This window comes from Colobus angolensis, unplaced genomic scaffold (assembly GCF_000951035.1).
Source record: "Colobus angolensis palliatus isolate OR3802 unplaced genomic scaffold, Cang.pa_1.0 Scaffold99, whole genome shotgun sequence".
Classification (NCBI taxonomy): domain Eukaryota; kingdom Metazoa; phylum Chordata; class Mammalia; order Primates; family Cercopithecidae; genus Colobus; species Colobus angolensis.
This window is the reverse complement of record NW_012123931.1, coordinates 1,311,183-1,335,593: the sequence shown is the minus strand read 5'-3', so window position 1 is coordinate 1,335,593 and position 24,411 is coordinate 1,311,183. Positions and strand designations below refer to the sequence as shown.

At 38.2% G+C, this 24,411-nt stretch overlaps 1 protein-coding gene across 1 annotated transcript; it reads right to left on the bottom strand.

Annotated features, from left to right (window-relative positions):
* Positions 1-6,414: 6,414 nt before the first annotated feature.
* On the bottom strand, positions 6,415-24,131 carry RCN2 (reticulocalbin 2, EF-hand calcium binding domain). The gene is given in 7 exon segments (XM_011932826.1): positions 6,415-7,256; positions 7,776-7,918; positions 8,796-8,892; positions 12,517-12,630; positions 20,734-20,930; positions 23,985-24,103; positions 24,105-24,131. Coding segments are annotated over 7 exon segments (843 nt in total). The 5' UTR covers positions 24,125-24,131; the 3' UTR covers positions 6,415-7,103.
* Between the last annotated feature and the right edge of the window lie 280 nt (positions 24,132-24,411).

The window sequence follows — 24,411 nt, the reverse complement described above, 5'->3', positions numbered from 1 at the left end:
ATTTTCTCTCATTCTATAGGTTATCTTCTCACTGTCTCGGTGGTGTCTTTGAAGCACAAAATTTTTAATTTTGATGAAGTCCAATTTATCTATATTTTTGTTTCACTCTTTTGCATGTAGCTATCCAGTTGTTCCAGCATCATTTGTTGAAGAGGTTATTCTTTCCCCATTGAATTTTCTTGATACCCTTGTCTATAAATGTGAGATTTTATTGCTGAACTCTCAATTTGAATCCATTGTCTATATGCCTATCTTTATGCCAGTACCATACCACGCTGTCTTAACTACTGCACCCACATATGTTTCTAAATGGGCCTTACAAGGGCTTCCCCTAATTCATACTTGTCCTTACATGGGGAATCCAGCTCCTGCTCAACCTGTCCAAAACTGACAAAACCCACAGGGCTTAACAAAGAAGTAAATTGGAAATCATGCTGTGCAAGGACACTTCCACAGTCTTGGACACACCCGACTCCCATGAAAACAGCTCATTAAGATGCAAAGTGTGTAAACCACATGCGAGTTAGTGAACTAACAGACGGGAACACCACAAGAATTAACAGAATAATCCCAAAGTATTTTAAGATATATTTAAATATCCAAAGAGATAAAGAATATGAAGATCACAAGAACAGACTAAAAGAGACATTAAAAAATACAGTCACTGAAATAAACTGATATTGTGTCAGCTCTCTCTCATCTTGTATCATTCCGTTAGTAAATTTATTCAATGACTATCTAGTATGTCCTAATCACATGCTGGTCAGGGGAGATACAGTGATGAAGAAACAGTTGCAGCCCTCAAGGATCTTACTTTTTGTTTCTTTCTTTCTGAGACAGGGTCTTACTCTGTTGTCCAGGCTGTCATCACAGCTCACTGCAGCCTCAACCTCCTGGGCTCAAGTAATCCTCCCACCTCAGCCTCCTGAGTAGGTGGGACTACAGACACAAGCCACCATGTCCCACTAATTTTTTGATTTTTTTTGAGGAGATGAGGTCTCCCGGTGTTACCCAGGCTGGTCTTGAACTCCTATTCTCAAGCAATTCTCCCGCCTCAGCCCCCGAAAGTGCTAGGATTGCAGGCATGAGCTACTGTGCCTGGCCTTTTTCACTTTAATGTAGGACAATTGGTTTCCAGATAAACTTTTTACCTTTTCTTTTTGCCAAATGAAATTTTATAAATTAGATTTCTCACGTCTTTAAGTTTAGCAGAAGGAAGGTGGCATCAAAGTAAATCATTCTCGCCTCTTTCCTTCTCTAAGCTCCTAGTAATAGTTGTTTTGCTTTGATGGGTTGTTTGGGAGTTTAGGAGAGTTTTGCCTAGTCATTTGGCATAATAAAGTGGAAGGGCTGAAGACTAATTGCTATATGACAGCGAGGTAAAATAACTGTAAAGTAGCTTAGTCATAGCTCAGCCTCAGCCTAGCCTCCTTGCCACCATGAAGGCAGTCCACAATTAACTTCAATCAAGTTTTTCATTACAGAGTAGTCTTACAAAATAAATCACTTGCATGACATCATTTGTTGTAGATGGAACAACAAAGCATTAATTCAGACAGGCCAGCAGCTGGCACAAAAAGACCTTAGTTTATGCTTTTAGTGTGTCATTGTAATGGAACAGTCTCTCTACTTAGGTTACCAATCACTGCTAATGGTACAATAACTGAGCAAAATGGTGATGCCCTCTGCTCATTGGAACCTGGTCTCAGAAGAAAAATATCTCTGTGGAACAGAAAGGAAAAGTAGGTTTTTTTTCTTTAAGGTATGGAAAATCATGATTAAAAGGTATGAGATTTTTAAAACCCCCGTAATCACTTTAAAATAGTTTTATAAGCTCAAATGGTTTTCTTTCTACAGCTCAGGAACTAACTGGTTAATTTGAGATAAAGAGAGGGCAAACTCTAGGTATTTAGCAGTACTTGTTTTTCTTTGTGCTTGGATTGAGGTTTTGTTTTTTTCCCCCCAAATAAAATAGAGACGTTTTAGTAGCTGCACTGGAGGCCCTTAGGTAATTGGTTACTAGTTATAAAAAATTTTATAGCAGGCAGGAAATCTGGCCAAATATTTATTCGACAAAACTCAAATGTTGCAATGAAGCAAATTAGTTGTTACAGTTGTTTAAAAACTTTTACTCTAAGTGGCTTTCCTAAATCATCTTCCTAAGTGAAAAAGATCTTGTAAGTTTGAGTTGAAATTTCTCACTCAAAAGGAGGTATTGTAACAAAAAAACGTTTGAGAAACAATAGCATAAATTTATCCTCACATTTAAATTGCAAAGGAATGATATTCTGGAACAGGAAAAACTGTACAGACAGACCATTAGGGAAATGCAAATCAAAGCCACAATAAGATACCACGTCTCACCCATCAGGATGGCTATTATAAAAAAACAAAACAAAACAAAAACAGAAAATAACAAGTGTTGATAAGGATGTAACGAAACTGGAACTCTTGTGCACTATTGGTGGAAATGCAAAATGGCACAGCTGCTATGGGAAACACCATGGCAGTTCCTCAAAATATTAAAAATAGAATTACTAGCCGGGCGCGGTGGCTCATGCCTGTAATCCCAGCATTTTGGGAGGCTGAGGTGGGTAGATCATGAGGTCAGGAGATCGAGACCACAGTGAAACCCGTCTCTACTACAAATACAAAAAATTAGTCTGGTGTGGTGGCGGGTGCCTGTAGTCCCAGCTACTCAGGAGGCTGAGGCAGGAGAATGGCATGAACCTGGGAGACGGAGCTTGCAGTGAGCTGAGATCGCGCCACTGCACTCCAGCCTGGGCGGCAAAGCGAGACTCCATTTCAAAAAAAAAAAAATATATATATATATATATATACACACACACACACACACGCACACATATAAAATATAGAATTATGTGATTCAGCAATCTCACTTCTATGTATAATATATATCCAAAAGAACTGAAAGCAGGGTCTCAAAGAAATATTTGTACACCCCTATTCATGGCAGCATTATTCACAATAAAAAGTGGAAGCAACCTGTGTCCATCAAAGGGTGGATAAGCAAAACGTGGTACTGCATACAATAAAGTATTATTCAACCTGCAAAAGGAAATTCTGGTAACAATATGGGTGAACTTTGGGGACATTATGCAAAAAGACAAATACTATATGAGTCTATTTTAATAAAGACAAAAACTAGAATGGGGCCAGGCACAGTGGCTCATGCCTGTAATCTCAGCACTTTGGGAGGCCGAGGTGGGTGGATCACCTGAGGTCAGGAATTCAAGACCAGCCTTGTCAACGTGGCGAAACCCTGTCTCTACTAAAAGTACAAAAATTAGCCAGGCGTGGTGGCAGGCACCTATAATCCCAGCTACTCGGGAGGCTGAGGCAGGAGAATCGCTTGAACCCGGGAGGTAGAGGTTACAGTGAGCCGAGATTGCACCACTGCACTCCAGCCTGGATGACAAGAGAGAGACTCCGTCTCAAAAAAGAAAGAAAAAAACACTAGAATGGGAGGCTGGACATGGTGGCTCATGCCTGTAATTCCAGCACTTTGGGAGGCTGAGGCAGGTGGATCACCTGAGATCAGGAGTTAGAGAGCAGCTTGACCAATATAGTGAAACCCCGTCTCTACTAAATATAAAAAATTAGCTGGGCATGGTGGTGCATGCCTGTAATCCCAGCTAGTCGGGAGGCTGAGGCAGGAGAATCACCTGAACCCAGGAGACAGAGGTTGCAGTGAGCCAAGATCATGCCATTGCACACCAGCCTGGGCAACAAGAGCAAGACTCCATCTCAAACAAACTAGAATGGTGTTTGCCAGGTGCTGAAGGGAAGAGGAAAGGGGGTGTTACTGTTTAATGGATATAAATTTCGGTTTTACAAATGAAGTTCATGGAGATGGAAGGTGGTAACAATTTCACAACATTTTGAGTGTATTTAATACCATTCCACTGAACTGTACAATTAAAAATGGTTAAGATAAATTTTGTTATGTGTATTTTACAATTTAAAAAATTATGAACAGTAAAAGATCAGCGTTGCTAGGGGTTACAGGGAAGGGAGGGATGAATAGGTGGAGCAGAGAAGACCTTAGGGCAGTGGAAATACTCTATGACACTACAATGGTGGGAATATGTAATTATACATTTGTCCAAACCCAGAGCATGTGCAGCACCAAGAGTGAACCCTAATGCAACCTATGTACTTTGGGTGATAATGATGATATGTTAATATAGTTTCATCGATTTTAACAAATGTACCTCTCTGGTGTGGGATGCAGGATAATGGGGGAGGCCATGCATATGTAGGGCAGGGGACATATTGAAACTCTCTGTACTACTTTTTGCTCAATTTTGCTGTGAACATAAAACTGCACTAAAAAAATAAAGCCTATTTTTAAAACTGCAAAGGAAAGAACTAAGTAAGGCAAACATGATATGCTGGTTTTTCCTCTGAATGTCCTGGCTTCCTTTAAATTTATATCATAATCTAGACAGTCATTTTCTGTCCTGCAAATTGGCCCAATCAGAACTATGGATGAGCCAACATGTGCACATTCCATTAACTTTTCCCCTCTGAAGTTTTACCTGAAGTCAAATAATGGAAGTGATTAAGTCCTTCAGGCAGAATCAGCCAATGATTCAGAAAGTCTCAAACTATTTTTACTCTCATGCTCAAGGATAAATTCAAATTATCCTAATTATATTAAAACCAAAATAAAAGTTTTATTTTAAAACAGAGTCTTATTTAAAATTCAAATCCAAAAAAAAAGCCTTAAAAAGAAAGTTTTCTATTTTGACTCAGCAGTAGATATAGCATTTCTGTTCAAGCAGACGATTCTTTTTCTCTGCATGCTTATAAAAAGCCAATTGTTAAATGTGAAATCTTCACTCAGTCACAGCAGGATGGGCTCTGCTGTGGCTAAAAACAAAAAAGCACAACCAAATCTCAGTGGTTTAACATACTAAAAGCTTATTTTTCCATCATACAAAGCCCACTGTGGATCCAGCTGACCTACACAGACTCAAGATCAAAGCCACTTTGATTTTGTGGCTCCACCATTTCAGCTGAGGCCTCCTGCACAGTGCTGTGGCAGAGGAAAGGGGTTTGTCATGAGATAGTCTGATAGTGACACACACTAATTCCATCCATGTTGAGCTGGTCAGAACTAGCCATCGCCTACCTACAAGAGGGCTGGCAAGTGTAGTTTTCTTTATGCTAGGAAGGAAAGTAGTACAGATATTGCATTTCTGCAAAGGACTGAAATAGAATCTGTATCTGATGATCTATTCTGGCATAGATTTTGGAGAAGCTAGAGAGAAAAACAAATAGTTAACACACTAGTCAAACTGGTGATTTCAAATATGCCAGCTTCAGTGAGGCTGACAAATGACAGATGAGTGATAGTGGTAAATCTGTAATTTTTAAACTGCTATAGCTAGACATATATTGTAGGTTAAAATGAAAACCATGTACTACTTTAGATACCTGAGTAAGCAAGCACTCATTAAGGTGTGAAAGCTTACAATTTGCAAGCACACCTCACATCAGCAAAGATGCAGCAGTAGAGAGGTATATAGGTGCAGTCGATTCTGTCAAAGAAGTCTCATGTCTTCTCAAAGTCATAGGTACTTGCTGAGCCCCCGGAATGCGAAGTGTGCTGTATATGAGACAACCTTAGCCTAGAAAGTGATTAAGAGAATGCATAGCTGATCTCTTCACCCACAAATAAAAGTGATTTAAAGAATGAAAAACTAGAGACCAGGCACGGTGGCTCACACCTGTAATCCCAGTACTTTGGGAGGCCGAGGCGGGCTGATCACGAGGTCAGGAGATTGAGACCATCCTGACTAACACAGTGAAAGCCCGTCTCTACTAAAAATTCAAAAAAATTAGCCGGACATGGTGGCAGGCGCCTGGTAATCCCAGCCTGGGAGACAGAGCGAGACTCTGTCTCAAAAAAAAAAAAAAAAGAAAGAAAAAGAAAAACTATCTCTGTACATCAGAACTAGAAAAAAATTCCTCCCTTTACTTTTCCCTATCCCATCTCCACCAAAGGTAAATAAATTGACCTACTGAATTAGGTTAAAATTGATTATCATGCTTATCAAGTACGATTTTAATTTCAGTGAAACTGATATTGAGCTCTACTGTTGATATCTGACCAGCTATATTGGTAATTCCAACCTGCATTACTCAAGATTATTTCCAGCCCCAAAGAGCAAAACCACAATTGCTACAAGACCAATTAAAATGTGTCAGTTGCACATTCAATCTTATGATTTCCTTATCAAAAACAAGAAAATGCAGCAAGAATAATCTGACAGTTTTGGGAACCACCCACATAAAGGAATGGATGAGGCAAGATAATGTACAATACCACAAAACCTGTGCTAAATTCAATATTTATCTGAAAAATTAAAGAAAAGCAAACAAACATATAAAAAGATAGGACATTTCATTTTTAATCACTCAAAAATGAAAAAGGTTTGGACAATGTCAAATTCCACTCACCATAATGCTATAGTTATACATTAAATATAATTACTATCTATACATATGCAAAAATATAAAGTTCTATTTCATACAATAAAACCCTTTATAGAAACCATTTTAAAATTAAGCAGACCTTCTCAACATTAATACGTGAGGTCTAAGTCCTTCTAAAGGTTTCTTTAAAGGTTTTTAAACAAAATGCTAAACCTAAAAACACTGTCCGGTCAGTTCCCAAATTAAATCTACTTAGAACAAAAACGAAAATTTATAGCTCAGTCACATACTACTTAAATAATATTGTTCAGGCAACTCTAAAATCCTCCATGTTTTCAAGTATGGAAATAGAACTCAAATATTCCACAATACAGTACTAAATGGATGGAGTATGTAGGAAACACTTCGTTGTCATATGGCACAATATTAATGTTTTGTTGCTTCAATACATTTTGAAATAAATTATCAGGTATTTGGTTTTTTTTTCCTAAAAGACCAAAATTATAATCTACATTAAGATAATTCTGACTGTGGTAAGACTTAAGAGTGTAAAATACAACATCAACATTTTATCACAAAAGTAAAGCTGGTAACAAATTATAAAAGGAGCTAGTACTCTACTGAGGCAGGCTCGGAGATTAAAGCTCATCATGATAGAAATAGTCATCATGGAGCTGTCTGCCATAATCTGTGGCTTCACTGGTGAGAAACAAGTCCGGGTTTTCCAGAATCTCTTCTTCAGAGAGCTTTTTGTCACCATTCAAATCCATTTCATCAATTAGATGAAGAGCCTTCAAAACAAAACAAAAAAGTATCAATTGTAATAAGTATTTTCAGCAAGATGTTCACAATTTAATGTGATCTGACTTGTCAAAATTATCCAGGTGTACAAGTACTCATTATTGTTTAAGTATCTAAAAATGTTACATGTAAGCAAGTCTGTCTACTGCTTTTCCCATTATCTCCTTTCTTCATTTCTGCTGGGTTCTGTCTCCCTCTACTCAAATCCAATCCAGGATATATCAAGGCAAGGCAAAATTATTATAACATACTTTGAGTCCCTGTAAGTAAATACAAACTATTATTCTATTCACTGTACTCTCAAATTAATACATGACACAATCTTAACTTCTCTGTCTCCCTGACAATCTAAAACACTTTGTAAATTCAAAACACAGCAATGCATCAATCCCAAATAACTCCATTACTTCTTTCTTTGGCTTAAGATTTTGAACTTCTTTTCCTATCAAAACCCCAGCACCAAATCTGGGGGAGGGGGTGGAGAGAGACAGTTGTTCTGTAACACTTACCTCCTCTTGTGCAATGCCCTGATTATTAGGTACTACCCAAGGTAACAGCTCTTGGGGATCAAGCCTGCCATCGTTATCTTTGTCATAATCATTCACGAATCTGTCTTTCTCAACAAGTATCCATTCTGGATCTTCATTTGCAGCTTAATATAAAAAAACACAAATATACATACACAAGAATACCACATGTATCCAAAAAAAAGTTTGGTATATCTCTAGAATAAAGGAAGTGAATTTAAAGTTTACTAAAGAAAGCCCAATAAAACAGAACTACTTAACTGAAAAGTCCTGACATAGGTACAAATATATAGTAATTTTCAAAAGTGACACAAGTCTAAATAACCCAGTTTTAAAATCACTGGATGTTAAACTAGTAATTTTGTTAACTGCTATTTGTTCTGATATCTAGTTTTCCCAAATGTGAGTTGGGTAATGTTTTACTGTATATCATGTTTCTATACAAAGTTTCTTACATGTTTTCACAAAGTAATGCCACGTGTAATTTTAAAGTGACTATCAGAATAAGTAAAACTGGTGACCAATTTAAAAATGGCATTGTTTGGTGTCTTTAAGCAACATTCTCAAAAAACAGCTGCTTATATAAAAGCGAACTCTTAACTTCAAACACCTATTCACTTTCTACTAAGCTTCTGATATTGTGTTTACACCAGCATTTGTAGTATTTTATGTTTCCATCTCTTTTAAGATCCACCTGCAACAGCACAGGATTTTGTTTAAAAAGATCTACCTTCCTTCCTTCCCCATTTAAACTGATAATAAAATTAGATTGTTCGAAAAGAAAGAAAAATGTTTGACTCTAGACATGGAAGTAAAAGTAAGCAAGACAGTGTTCTCAGATAAGCTATAAATCCATTTGTTGAACTTGCATTAGAGTTAATGAAACAAGCAGGATCAGGCACAGATCCTCATTACATTTCTTGTTGAAGAGACCTTTCAATGAGCAAGGCTGTCTCTTTCTTCAATTCCTTTTCGCCTTTCACATTCTCCCAGGTGACTTACTTGGATCCCACCTGTAATCACCAAGAAATTCTTCCAAACTAACAAATCCATCACCATTTTTGTCATGTTCTTCTAAAGCTTCTTGAATGACAAATTCCTATTCCACATTCATTAGAAAAGAAAAAAAAAGGTACAAAATGTTCAGTCTCACCGCCATCTGATTCAATCGTACTACAGAACTTTTAGAAATGAATGATAATTATTGGAGTTCTAGTGGTGCAATCAGCTAGTAAGGTACTTATACAGGAAAAATCATTTTGGTTGTCCATGTCTTCAAGACAATCCCCCTAAACACTGGAATTTAGAAGCAAGAATAAAACCTAAAGTACTATGTAGCTTCAAATTCAACATCCTTAAGCTTCCGATATTGTGAAGAACTCCACTTTCACTCTCATAAACAACCTCAGCGTTACACTCAGGCTATTTTCTACACGTCTCTCCCTCTCAAGAAAGACATCTTGTACTCCCCTTGTCTTTAACTCCATTTGCCCTCTAATCCATAAACAACCCTAAAAGAGCCCTTACCTTAGAACTGCTGTTCTGCCTCCAGATCTAAAATGTGCCAGCCTGCCATTATACCTCAACCTCCTTGCTTCCCCTTTAGCAAACCTCGCCCTATCCATCCCAAACTGCCCCCAAACCTGTTCCTCCCTCTTATCAAAGCTTCTTATCAAACAACCAATCATTTTCCCTAAAGATGACTTGTTCAACGGCCAGCTGTTTCAGTACTTTCCTCAATATCTTCCTATCTCCTTTTTTCAGATGGGGTCTCGCTCTGTAGCCCAGGCTGGAGTGCAATGGTATGATCTCGGCTCACTGCAACCTCTGCCTCCTGGGTTCAAGCAATTCTCCTGCCTCAGCCTCCCGAGCAGCTGGGACTACAGGTGTATGCCACTATACCCAGCTAATTTTTGTATTTTTAGTAGAGACAGGGTTTCGCCATGTTGGCTGGGCTGATCTCGAACTCCTAATCTCAGATGATCTGCCAGCCTCGGCCTCCCAAAGTGCTGGGATTACAGGCTTGAGCCACCCTGCCTAGCATCCCCAACCTTTTTTTTTTTTTTTTTAAGATAGGATCTCATTCTGTCACCCAGGCTAGCAAGCAGCGGCACAATAATAGTGGCTTTGTAGGCTCAAACTACTGGACTCAAGTGATCCTCTCATCTCAGTCTCCCAAGTAGCTAGGAACACAGGTGCATGCCACCAAACCTGGCTAACTTTTTTGTAGAGACAAGGTCTGCTATGTTGTCCAGGCTGGTCTTGAACTCCTAGCCTCAAGAGGTCCTCCTGCCTTGGCCTCCCAAAGTACTGGGACTACAGGTGTGAGCCACCATGCCTAGCCCATCTCTGACTCTTACCTTCCCTTAACACTTATTTAGTAAGTCAACATTCCTACATATGCTTTCTTCAAAATGTTGCCCAAATCTATTTCATTCCATTGCCAGATAGAACTCTGGGCCATATTACATAATGCCTAAATTATTTCATTGCTTTTACTGGTAATTCCCCTCTTTAGTCTTCAATTGTTCCTTATTCTCCAGAGAATCAAGATCTACCATCCTTTGCCTGTCACTCTTGGGCTCAATTAGCTTGTTCCAACTTAATTTTGGCACTTAAATTACACCCAGCACTGTTCTTAAACTGGGTCATGTATTCTGTGCCAATGAGAAATTAGAAGCTTCACAATGGCAAAAGAAGTGGTATTAATAACAGTGTCTTACCACTGAGCTATGGAGAAAAATGTATCTGTAGCCTTGTTATGCAAGGCAGCAGGGTCTACCATGACACATTAAACAAAAAGCTGTATCTCCCCTCCTTGAAATATCCAGGGAACCAAGCTACATAGCTGGAGGCTGATGTCATGCAACAGACTTCAATATAAATGTTTAGTCTCTTTTTTAAAAAGCTATTTGTTACATTAGTCTTTATTTTCCAACGTGATGGTTTATGCTTTCAAGCCTGGCCAAGTCATAATCAGGACTCAATTAATGTTTGTTGAGTTAAACTTAGAATTCAACAAAAGTTTTGAAAAACTGGTACTTCTTTTAAATACTAAAGGGACGAGAGGACTCGTTATGCTTAAAATTGCAAAAACATTACTAGTTATAAGCAGCTGCACCCCTACCAACCCTATGAAGAATCCAAACATGACGTTTTTCCAGACCAAAAGCTTTCATAAGTGATGCTGTAAATTAAACAGAAATCCTAGTATTACTAATATTGAAAAACCAAAAAAAAGTCTGAAAGCTACGAAAGGATAAGGAAGGCACTGAAGGTAACATAGTTATGAGAGAGAAAATAGCCTGAGGAAGCCTGCTGCTCACACATAGTATAAAGATTTAAAAATTCAGTCCTTCACCTTCTCCCTCCCAATAAGCAACTTCGCCACCACCAGAAAGCCTCCTTACCACTCCTAATTTTAAGTGGGGAGAATTAGGATCATTCTAAATCTGTGTATCTCTTAAAATTCTGGTTATACGATTTATTTTAACAACTTAAGGAACAGGTTTTAAAGTTTTGGTCACTTGGGAATGTAAATTCATACAACCACTATGGAGAACAGTTTGGAGGTTCCTCAAAAAACTAAAAATAGAGCTACTGTATGATCCAGCAATCCCACTGCTGGGTATATATATAAAGAAAGGAAACCACTATGTCAAAGAGGTATCTGCACTTCAATGTTTGTTGTAGCACTGTTCACAAAAGCCAAGATTTGGAAGCAACCCAAGTGTCCATCAACAGATGAATGGATAAAGAAAATGTACATATACACAATGGAGTACTGTTCAGTCATAAAAAAGAAAGATCCTGCAACAACATGTTGATCCATGCAACAACATGGATGGAACTGGAGATCATGTTAAGTGAAATAAGCCAGGCACAGAAAGACAAACATCGCATGTTCTCACTCATTTGTGGGATCTAAAAATCAAAACAGGCCGGGCGCGGTGGCTCAAGCCTGTAATCCCAGCACTTTGGGAGGCCGAGACGGGCGAATCACAAGGTCAGGAGATCGAGACCATCCTGGCTAACACGGTGAAACCCCGTCTCTACTAAAGAATACAAAAAACTAGCAAAATTAGCTGGGCGAGGTGGCGGGCGCCTGTAGTCCCAGCTACTCGGGAGGCTGAGGCAGGAGAATGGCGTAAACCCAGGAGGCGGAGCTTGCAGTGAGCTGAGATCCGGCCATTGCACTCCAGCCTGGGCGACAGAGCGAGACTCTGTCTCAAAAAAAATAAATAAATAAATAAATAAATAAAAAATAAAAATAAAAAATAAAAATAAAAATCAAAACAATTGAATTCATGGACATAGAGGGTAGAAGGACTGTTACCAGAGACTGGGAAGTGTTGGGGGAGGGGGGACTAAGAACAGTTAATGAGTACAAAAAAAATAGTAAGAATAAATAAGATCTACTATTTGACAGCATAACAGGGTGACTACAGCATAACAGGGTGATTACAGTCAGTAATAACTAATTATACATTTAAAAATAACTAAAAGAGTGTTCACTGAATTGTTAGCAACACAAAGGATAAAAGTTTGAGGGGATGGATACCTCATTGTCTATGATTTGATTAGTTCACATTGCATGCCTGTATCAAAACATCTCATGTATCCCATAAACATACACACCTACTGTGTACCCACAAATATTTAAAATATATTTTTTTAAAGTTTTAGTCACTCAGTAATTCTCTTAAAAATGTTTCTTTCTTACCGTCATATAATCAACTTCTTCAGGATGCTCAAAAGCAATAAATTCTTCAAGACTCAAACCGGGACCCGAATCCTGGTTAGCTTTTTCAAATCGCTTCTTGTCCTTTAAGTGAAGCTTTGAAAATTAAAATTTCTCATTAGTATACCACATCATTTTAAATACTTTGAAAAATACAAACTTTGTGAAATTTAAAGTACATTCCCATCCATTATTTCATTTATTTTCACATCATCCCTTTGAAGGTAAGCTACACAAATACATGTATTAGAGGCAGGATAGACTCACAAGCTCTAGAGTCATATAGACCCAGACCTGAATTCCAGCAATGCCACTTACTAGCTGTGGTGTCAGCGCAAACTGCTTAACCTCTCTGGTTTCCCATTTATCAAATTGGGGTAAAAATCTCTAATAAGCAATTGGGATGAGAATCCGCACCACACAATTAATAAACCTTAAGTATTAAGTATTTAATGATCATTGATAGAAAAACAGATTAAGTGATTTGATAAAAGTCAGAAATACAGCTAAAAATACTGAGCATGGCATAGTGGCACACGCCTATAGTTCCAGCAATGTGGGAAGACTGCATGAGCCCAGAAGTTCAAGGCCAGCCTTCACACCATAGCAAGACCCTGACTCAAAAAACAAACAAAACTACTGAACTTGGATCCTCCCTATTCTTTCTACAGTACTATACAGTCTACTTTAATAATTAATCTCAATACTTTTTTGAATGCCCAAAAGTCAATAAATTTATACCATGTATTAAATCTTGGTAGGGCTTTTAAAAATTGTTTCTGGTCCTCTAAGTGACTTTTCAAAAATACATTATTGTTTCAGAAAAAGTCTTGTTATGTTGAGAATCTCATAATATTAGCATATGTACCTAATATTTGGAAATCTTTTCCTTTTTTTTTGGGTGGGGAGATGAGGTCTCACTGCGTCATCCAGGTTGGAGTAGTAGTGCAATCTCAGCTCACTGAAACCTCCACCTCCTAGGTTCAAGTGATCCTCCCACTCCAGCTTCCCAAGTAGTGAGGACTGCAGGCGTGTGCCACCACACCCAGCTAATTTTTTGTATTTTTGATAGAGATGGGGTTTCACTACGTTGCCCAGGCTGGTCTCAAACTCCTGAGTTCAGGCTATCCACCTGCCTCAGTCTCCCAAAATGCTGGGACTACAGGCATGAGTCACCATGCTCAGCCTGGAAGTCTAGTCTTAGTAGGCTCTTTATAGTGTTAATTCTGTATATTCAGATATAAATACATCAAAAGTTTAAATGGATCCCATGTAGAGGTTTAATAAACACACATCCTTTTCAACTTTCTCTCCCATCTTCCCCTCCGCCCCCCTTTTTCTAAATAATTCGGCAGCTATCAGGGACAAGGCTGCTTTTGATAAAATTTTCAATGGTAATTCTGTAATCAAGAACCTTGGGAGCCAATAATGCTATATTGCTAATCCTGCATAATTTCTGTTTTAAGAATTTCTGGGAATACCTTTCCTTCCTATAAACTGATATGTATTAAACTGTGCATTTCTTTAAAGCACAATTTCAAATATTTTAGAAGCTTTTAAGTGTTTCACTACTGAATAAAAATGCCCTTTTCAGTTTTCTAGAATAATAAAGGTCAGGTAGCAGTCATTTACCTAAACACTAGTTCTTTTACAATTACTGATTTACAGCGGAGAGGCTCACCTCTTTCCCCAAAGAATTTGTTTTATTAACATCTAGACTCTACAAGCCAGTTATATTCACCCAATCATGACAGAAAAAAAAAAAAAATAACTTGTTTCCAAATAGCTCCTTTTAACTTAATGTTTCATAATTTTAAATAACTAGACCAAATAATTTGTATTTTATGTTCAGGTTTAACATGGAAAAAGCAGACAAGCAAGAATCTGAGGTACTCTGCTGAGTCAATCAAATTCTTTTTGAATAAACCATTATTCAAAATACCAAGTACTTAGATTTCCTTATGAAAGAACCCTTCACTTTGGAGCAAAAAGGTCCATGTTTCAGGAGAAGAGCTAAATTTGGCCAAATTTGCCTATGGAAAGAAAGGATCTCTTTCAACGAGCTGAGATTTCTTTAAAAAACAACAAAAAAAGTGAAAAGAGTAGCTTTTTCTGGTTCACGTTTCATGGCTATTTGAAGAACACAAAATAAGAATAGCTCACATTAAATCAAAGAAGCCAAAAACAGAAAGACTGTTTTTTACAAAGTGGTAAATTCCTAAAAAAATAACAAAAAAGATGGTCAGTTTCATAAAACTTCAACACTCTTTTTCTTCTATATAAAAACCTTGTATTCTAGTAGAGGGTAAAAAGTGTTATGTATAGTAATAAAAAAGCTACCATAATCATTTATTTTTAGATTACAACAGAAACTTATGAGGAACAAAACTGCCATCTTTTGGTAGACTAATGAGTCTACATGAGGAAATATATAATGTGTGATACTAGAACAAACGACTAGGTCTTAAAAATTCTGATTAGCCATATGCAAGGTTATATCGTACATAAATAAATACTGCTTATACATGCACATTCAGCAGTCATGCCTGTAACCCTAGCACTTTGAGAGGCCGAGGGCGTATAACCTGAGGTCAAGAGTTCAAGACCAGTCTGGCCAATGTGGTGAAATCCCATCTCTACTAAAAACTTAGCTGGGCCGGGCTCGGTGGCTCAAGCCTGTAATCCCAGCACTTTGGGAGGCCGAGACGGGCGGATCACGAGGTCAGGAGATCGAGATCATCCTGGCTAACACAGTGAAACCCCGTCTCTACTAAAAAAAAACAAAAAACTAGCCGGGCGAGGTGGCGGGCGCCTGTAGTCCCAGCTACTTGGGAGGCTGAGGCAGGAGAATTGCTTGAACCTGGGAGGTGGAGGTTGCAGTGAGCCAAGATTGCAGCCTGGGTGACAGAGCAAGACTCTGTCTCAAAAAACAAAAACAAAAACAAAAAACACTTGAACTTTTGCCAGATGGGTCTCCAAACTTTAATTATCCTATGTTGACTATAACTATTCTTTATATTATAAAGAAATGCTTCTTCAGGCATTTCACAGCCTGAAAGGGTTCTTTATTCTCTATATGAAAACTTCCTAAATGTAAGATAAAATTCAGACTGGGCATGGTGGTTCATGCCTGCAATCTCAGCACTTTGGGAGGCCAAGGCAGGCAGATCACTTGAGGTCAGGAGTTTGAGACCAGCCTGAACAACATGGTGAAACTCAGTCTCTACAAAAAAAATACAAAAATCAGCCAGGCATGGTGGCATGTGCCTATAGTTCCAGCTACTCAGGAGGCTGAGGCAGGAGAATCACTTGAACCTGGGAGGCTAAGACTATAGTGAGCTGAGATGGTGCCACTGCACTCCAGCCTGGGTGACAGAGAGAGACTCCATCTCAAAAAAAAAAGGTGAAGTTCAGATACCAAGCTGACTTTGGTTAACCGACTTTCGTATGGAAAACTTTATTTTATTCACATATCCAATTACTTTTTACGATTATTTTATTTAAGGTATAGTGTTTAGTCTATAACTGAGACTGATTCATTCCTCATCCTTTATTTTTTATTTTGAAAAATAATGCACTGGGTTCATCTTTACACTCCACATCAGTTTTTAGGACATTCTTATTTTTTTTTTAAAGAGATGAGGTTTCACTATGTTATCCAGACTGGCCTCAAATTCCTGGGCTCAAGCAATTCTCCTACTTCAACCTCCTGGGCAGCCGGGACTACACATACACACAGGAAGTTACTTACAGCAAATTCTAAAAACATATGATTAGAACTTCATGAGGATAGAGACATATTCCTATGCTGTCAAAAAAAAAAAAATAACCAAAAGGACTCCCATTGAAGTGTTCATTTTAGGGATCGATCGATTCCTTTAGGCTGTTAAGATTCATCTAATTCATCCTTTAAAAGAAGAGTGTTATAATCAACACGTTCTAAGTAGCTGGTAGGGAATGCAGAATTAGAACCAGACACCTTTTAAAAGAACTGTTCATAAACAATTTATGAGTCATATATCTCATCAAAGTGAAGATTTTCTTCTCAGCACCATCTATTATATCACCCCCTTCTAAGAATACAGGAACACGCACTTCTTATTTTTTAATGGGAGAGTAATTAAGTCTTTTGAGTAACAAAAAAATAAAAATAGAAAACACAATTAGAATCTAATTCCAGCAAGATTTTAAAATACTGTATTTAACTTCTCTGTTGTTCCTAGGAAGGGAAATCATACCATATGATGCTTTGGCTTTAGATAAGTTGGTTTAAGATAAGTTAATTCCTATAGTAAATGAGGATACTTAATAGACAGATGATCCCAAATCTCATTATCACCACTTGTTTTTCCTTTAGTATTTACAAGTAGAAAAAGACTGAGTTTTACTAACTTTAGTCCACTATAGAATGAAGACCCAAATAAAAACAAAAGATACATGTTCCCCTTAAAAAAGAAAATCCTAATTAATCTAAAGGTGATAGTTAACAAATGCATAAAGTTTTAAAAAGTTGATTAAATATAAATTTATGTGAACTGTAAATGCCTTCTTCAACAATATTCTTTTAAATCAAAACAGAACTGCTTATCCCTCCAACTGCTACCATTTATTACTATTTATCCACACTATTATAGTCCTAAATAAAGTAGAAATTTTTATTTATTTTTTAGAAACGGGGTCTCTCTGTTGCCCAGGCTGCAGTATGGGCACTGGTATGGCTCACTGCAGCCTTGACTGCCTGGGCTCAAGCAATCTTCGTGCCTCAGCCTCCCAAATAGCTGGGACCACAGGTATGAACCATCATGCCCATCTATCTAATTTTTAAATTTTGTTTAGGCATTTGCTAACTATACAGCTTTAGATTACTTAGGATTTAATTTTTAAGGGGAAAATGTATCCATAGAGATGGCATCTTGCCACATTGCCCAGTTGTTCTTGAACTCCTGGGCTCAAGTGATTCTCCCACCTTGGCTTCCCAAAGTGCTGAGATTATAGGTGTGAGCCACCACACCTAGCCTGAATGGGAATTATTATCCTCATTTTTGGAGATGAGGAAACTGAGGCACATGAAAGTTTAATAACTTACCAAAAGTTACACAACCGTGAAGTGCTGGAGCTAAATGTGAAGCTAAGCAGACTGGCTCTGAGGATGGAGCCCCAAACCTCCACATTGATGGTGTAGTTATTAGCAGAGAATTAACCAACTTAGAGTTAGTGGTGGCTTACAGAGTTCAAGTGGCCAATATGATTCTAAACAAATAGCACATTTAGAAAGCATTTACCAAGGAGGGAATGGGGTGTTATTGTTTAACAGGTACAGAGTTTCAGCTCTGCAAGACGAAAAGAGTTCTGGGGATTAGCTGCACAACACTGTGAATGTACTTAGCACTACTGAATGGTACACTTTAAAACGGTTACAATAGTAAATTTGTTATACACTCCTCCCTCCATATTTGTGAGAAATTGGTTCCAGAACCTCCCTCAGATACCAAAACCCAAGGATGCTCAATTCCCTGATATGAAGTGGCATAGTATTTGCATATAACCTATACATATCTTCCCAAATATTTTAAATCATCTCTAGATTACTTATAATACAAATTACAATTTAAATGAGGAGTAAATCATTGTTACACAATATTGTTTAATACAATAAATTATAGCCACAATAAAAATTAAAAGGTATATACCATAACAGGATAAGTTAAGAAACAGAAGAGCCTTGACTATTTTCCAAGCACCCTTGACTAATGTTTTGGGACAGTTTGCAACAGCATGTTTGATTTTATTTTTACTTTTTTCTACACATTAAAAGCTATCTTTAAAAAATTCTTGGTGATAGATACTCTAATTACCCTGATTTGATCATTATATTGTATGTTTGTGTTATATCAAAATACCACATGTACCCTGTAAGTATGTAAATACAACTATCATGTACCTATAAAAATATTTTAATTCTTTAAAATTAGTTTTCAAATACAAAAGTATTTGATACAGCAATTCCTCAAGCTCACAGTCATTTCTGTTGATATACTTTTAGTTTAATAGACTTCCTAAAAGTCTTGAAAAAATTTTCTACTAATTCCCCAATAAAATTAGTCTTCCTCAGTTCTGCTTAATTAAGAAGCATATATTTCAACAAATTAAACCATGAGACACATTAGAACTCATAGTGATAATAAATTTTCAAAAAATGAGTACTTTGGGGCTAGGTGCGGTAGCTCACACCTGTAATCCTAGCACTTTGGGAGGCTGAGGTGGGTAGATCGCTTGACCTCAGGAGTTTGAGACTAGCCTGGGCAAGATGGTAAAACCCCATCTCTACAAAACAAATACAAAAATTAGATGGGCGTGGTGGCTCCAGTGTGAAATCCCAGCTACTTGAGGGGCTATGTTGGGAAGATCACTTGAGCCCAGCAGGCAGTGAACCAAGATTACACCACCGCACTTCAGCCTGGGCAACAGAGTGAGATACTGTCTTAAAAAAAAAAAAGGAGTAATTTTAAAGAATGTACTCACTATGAAAAATGGTACTGTGGTTTCCCAAAAAATTAAAAATAGAATTACCGTATGATCCAGCAGTATCACTTCCGGGTGTGTACCCAAAACAATGGAAAGCAGGATCCCATAGAGATCTGCAAATCCCAAATCCAAGATGCTTCAATGAGCATTTCTTTTGAGTGTCGTGTCAGTGCTCCAAAAGTTTCACATTTTGGAGCATTCTGATTTTGGAATTAGGGATACTCAACCTGTACATACAACAGAACATTACTTTGCCTTAAAAAGGAAGGAAATTCTGATGCATGCTACAAAATGGAATAATCTTGAGGACACTATGTTAAGTAAAAATAAGCCAGTTACAAAGAGACAAATACAGTGTATGAGTCTACTTAGATGAGGTACCTAGAGTAGCCAAATTCAGAGACAGAAAGTAGAATAGTGGTTGCCAGGAGCTAGTGGGAGGAGGGAATGGGGAGTTGTTGTTTAATGGGTAGAGAGTTTTCACTCTGTAAGATGAAAAGAGTTGGGGAGATTGGTTGCACAATACCATCAATGTACTTAACACTGCTGCACTGTACACTTTAAAATGGTTACAATGGTCAATTTGTTACACAGTTCTCCCTCACACATTCCTAGGAAATTGGTTCCAAGACCTCCCTATCAAAATCTGAGAATGCTTAAGTCCCCGATATAAAATGGTGCAGTATTTGCATATAGCCTACACACATCTTCCTGAATACTTTAAATCAGGGACCCTCAATCCCTGGGTCGCGGACGGGTTCTGGTCCGTGGCCTGTTAGAAACTGGCCCACACAGCCAGAGGTGAGTGACAGGCATTACCGTCTGAGCTCTGCTCTGTCTCCTGTCAGATCAGGGGTGGCATTAGATTTTCATAGGAGTGCAAACCCTATTGTGAACTGTACATGTGAGGGATCTTGGTTGCGCATTCCTTATGAGAACCTAATGCCTGATGACCTGAGGTGGAACGATTTCATCCTAAAACCATTCCTGCCCCCTCTGCCACACACTGTCCTGTGGAAAAATTGTCTTCCATGAAACTGGTCCCTGGTGCCAAAAAGGTTGGGGACCTCTCCTTTAAATCATCTCTAGATTACTTATAATACAAATTACAACTTAAATGAGAAATAAATCATTGTTATACTATATTGTTTAAGGAATAATCAAGAGAAAAAAGTCTGTACATGTTGAGTAGAGACACAGTTTTTTTTTTTTGTTTTTTTTTTAATACTTACTTTTTTAGATACGATCCTCAGTTGCTTGAATCCACAGAGGTAGAACCTGTAGATTTTTTTAAGTGAGTATATAAAACTATGTGTTTAAAAATGGGAATGGGCCATAATGGTCTTCTTAATAAAGTTAAAACTGATTGTTCAATGATATTAAAATATTGAGATACACATTCAAAACACATTTAAAAAGCAACTCTGGAAATGAGGACAATTAAATGATGCAGCTGAGAAAAAGAGATACAAGGATCATGTAGGTAATCTAGAACAAGAGTCCTAAATCTGGCCAGAAAGGAAGTCATCAAAATGACTGCTGAAGTGGAACAGGTGATTTCCTAGAGAACAAGACAATCCAGCCTACGACCTCAGGCCCTCTCGTGCTCATTCATGCAGGAAGGTAAAGTGAACTGACATGATCAAAAGGAACAGCTTGTACACATGAACTCACCTTCCTAAAGGATTCCTCTTCTGCATCATCCAGAGCAGTGTTCTCATCAAAGTCAATTACACGATCATACATCTGAATGTTATATTCATCCCATGTCACAGTATCATCACCGTTTTTATCATATTCAACAAACTGTTGTTTTGCTTCTTGCATGGCATAATGCTTAAAAGACATCTGAATCCATGAACTGAGTTCACCTATAAGAATTTCCCAGAACACAACGTATGTGACGTTAATTCTGATACTTAAGAGTAAGGATTTCCAAACCTCTGAAAAGGCAAAATCTTTGATGTTTGCAAATACTGAGAATTGGCCTAGTTGTATTAATAGAAATGGGGTAGGAAAGAAAAGGCTGTTTAGAAGAGCTCATGGAGTTTTTTTTTTTTTTTTTTTTGAGACAGAGTCTTGCTCTTTCACCCAGGCTGGAGTGCAGTGGTGCGATCTCGGCTCACTGCAGCCTCTGCCTCCCGGTTCAAGCGATTCTCCTGCCTCAGCCTCCTGAGTACCTGGGACTACAGGTGCGCACCATCACGCCCAGCTAATTTTCTATATTTTTAGTAGAGACAGAGTTTCACCATATTGGCTAGGCTGGTCTCAAACTCCTGACCTCATGATCCACCTGCCTCGGCCTCCCAAAGTGCTGGGATTACAGGCATGAGCCACCATGCCCGGCTGGAGCTTCTATACTATAACATATGATCTAAATATAATGTAAGCTCCATAAAAGTTTGGGTATGTTCTGTTCACTGATGTACATCAACTGCCTAGAAAGTTCCTGGCTCTGTAAGTATTTGTTGAATGAATTACCAACTGGCCAAAATAGCACTTTACTTTAAAAAAATACTATCCAAAATCTTGCAGAAAACCTTTGCTAACTACCACAGATCTCTCAGGAAGCATAAATATTTTGATAGCTATTTATTTTAATATGTATTATAAAAAATAGTGTTTTATATTTATGAAGGCGATACAAAGTCTTCCTTTAAAATAAATTTTATGCGAGTTGAATTAAAACTATATTAAGAAAATAATACATGGTTAAGTAGATACAGCCTAAATTGTGAAAAGGTATTCAAGTGACTAAGAATACTGCTTCAGTATATTACTTTTATATATGTCGTAAAACATCTGGAGGAAATTTTAACAAAGTTATGGGTAGTGATTTATGCCCTTCCTGCAACAGCTATCTGTCTTAACTTGGTACCTGAAGGCATGGGAAAAAAGTTTCTAAAACTCAAATGTCCACTTTTGAATCAACTTTAAAAAAAATCTATTCAGCTGGGCGCAGTGGCTCACACCTATAAACCCAGCACTTTGAGAGGCTGAGGCAGGTGGATTACCTGATGTCAGGAGTTCGAGACCAGCCTGATCTCGGGTAAAACCCCGTCTCTACTAAAAACACAAAAATCAGCTGGGCGTGGTGGCCAGCACCTGTAATCCCAGCTACTTGGGAGGCTGAGACATGAGAATCACTTGAACCCGGGTGGCAGAGGTTGTAGTAAGCCAAGATCACACCACTGCACACCAACATGGGTGACAAGACCAAGACTCTGCCTCAAAAAAAAAAAAAACCTACTCATAGAAATATTTACTAAACTACATTAAAGGAAACAGGGAGGGAAGAACACGAATATTTGTTAGGACAGCATGAGTATACCATTTATCAGGTCCCTCTATACTTGTTGCCTCTAATCTTCAAAACAATGCAATTATAATCATCACTATTATACAGATGAGAAAACTGAGGTTCAGAAAAGTCCAAGCCTTCATAACTAGTAAGTAGCAGAGTCCAGATTCAAACCTGTTTGGCTTCAAAGCCTAAGCTCCTACTGAGTTTTGCTACCTCTTAACATGATTCCAGACCTAGCCCTCAAAGAGTAAATTGCCAAACTTATCTTAAGGGTCCTCAAGTAGAATGAAGGCTTTTGTAAGCACCATGAGTCTTTCTTCTAGTTTATTTAAAGAGATCATCATGGCATAGAAGAAAACAGAATGGAATAGGGATCAGAAAGAAATGTGGGTTCACACTTCAGCTTTGCCATCAGGGGGTAGTTTACCATCTCAAACTTTTCTTCTCATCTGTATAATGAATATTTGGACTAAAATTTTTCTAACTGTAAACTTCTTAAAACATTACTATTAAATATTTGAACATATCTAGGTCTTACCAGACAGGTACCACGCAGTCTTCCAAATCAACGTGTTGTGTTCTTTGATTACTCTAGTATAACCAAAGATAGACTTATTCTTAGATTGGATAATCAGAGTCCAAAGGTTTTGCTATTATTGTCTAATTAAGTGGAACAAAAAAGCCCTTAATCTTCCACAGGGTTCCAATGTGAATATGTCATTGACAGCACAACTTAAATTTGCCAGTTTTTAATTTTCTCCAGCAACTTCATTCCTTGATGATGAACAGCATTTAAATCAGAGTTACAGAAAAACAGCTAACTTAAGAGTCACAGTAACAACGTGAATTTTTCTGAGGACCCACTTGGAATGCTGACAGGGTACATCATTTGAATTGAACAATGGGGAGAGACAATTGCACAGCAATTTATTTAGCATATTCTTTTAATAGTCTGCACATTTCATTTCTGACTAGAGAATTTACCTGAGAGCACTCAGGTTTTTTTTTTTTTAACTGAAGGATATTAAAAGCTGAAATAAGAGCAGGACACCTGGATTCTAGTCCTAGCTTTGCCACTTATTTGTAGAAGGCACTTATCCATGTGCTTCATTTCTTCATCTCCACAAAGTGATGTGGACAATATGATCCTAAGGCCCCTACCAGCTCTAATATTTTGGTATAATGTTGTAATAAACGTAATTCACAGGCAACAGGTCTTTTTCTACTTGCTTACAAAAAGAAGCAAATTCCTAAAATTTAAATGAAGCATAGATCAAAAGAGCAAATCATTTACTGCAGTAAAGTTTTGGGGCATATTTCTCTAAAATAAATCATATTGTTGACACTAACAAAATTCATGTGAGAAAGAGGGTGTCTCAAGGTGTGACCTGCACATAGAGTATAGGGTCAATGATGTTTATATATAACTGGAGAAAGCACCGAGTTTTACTTGGTTCTCAGGGTCTAAAGATTTGTAGGTATAAAACCTATTCTCTACGTCCTTTTTTCCTTCTCACAGGACTTTCAACTTGGGACACTAGCAATCTATACATTCAGCAGACACCCTTGCTTAACATGTTTGTGTTTGTCTCCATTGTTAGTTGTGTAGGGCAGTCCTTACTTTCAGTGAGAAAGCCATCTGAGTCCAAGTCGATTTTCTTTATGATCGCCTGCAGTCTTTTTTGCTGCTCTTCGTGGCCGAGTTTAACATACTCATCCACATCTTCCTTTGGGGGAAAGACACACAGGAGGGCCAAGCATTACTATCAGTGGGGCAAAATGGTGGAGAAAAACAGGGCTACTAGAAGACCCCCTTGCCAAAGAGTTTCGGGGTCACCTGCACCTGCACTTCAAGGCCCCTACTCCCTACACACCCTCCATGATCTGAGGGTAGAGGAGATCCAGCTCTTGGGCCGTGCTATCTCCTCAGGCTTTCCAGGCCCCGGGACCCCCAGAGAGCGAGCGCTGCGCCACCCGGCCCCCATTGTCAGGTCCACCTGGCCAGGCCTCGCCCGGCCGCCTCTCTTTGTCCCGGGACAAAGCCCGCG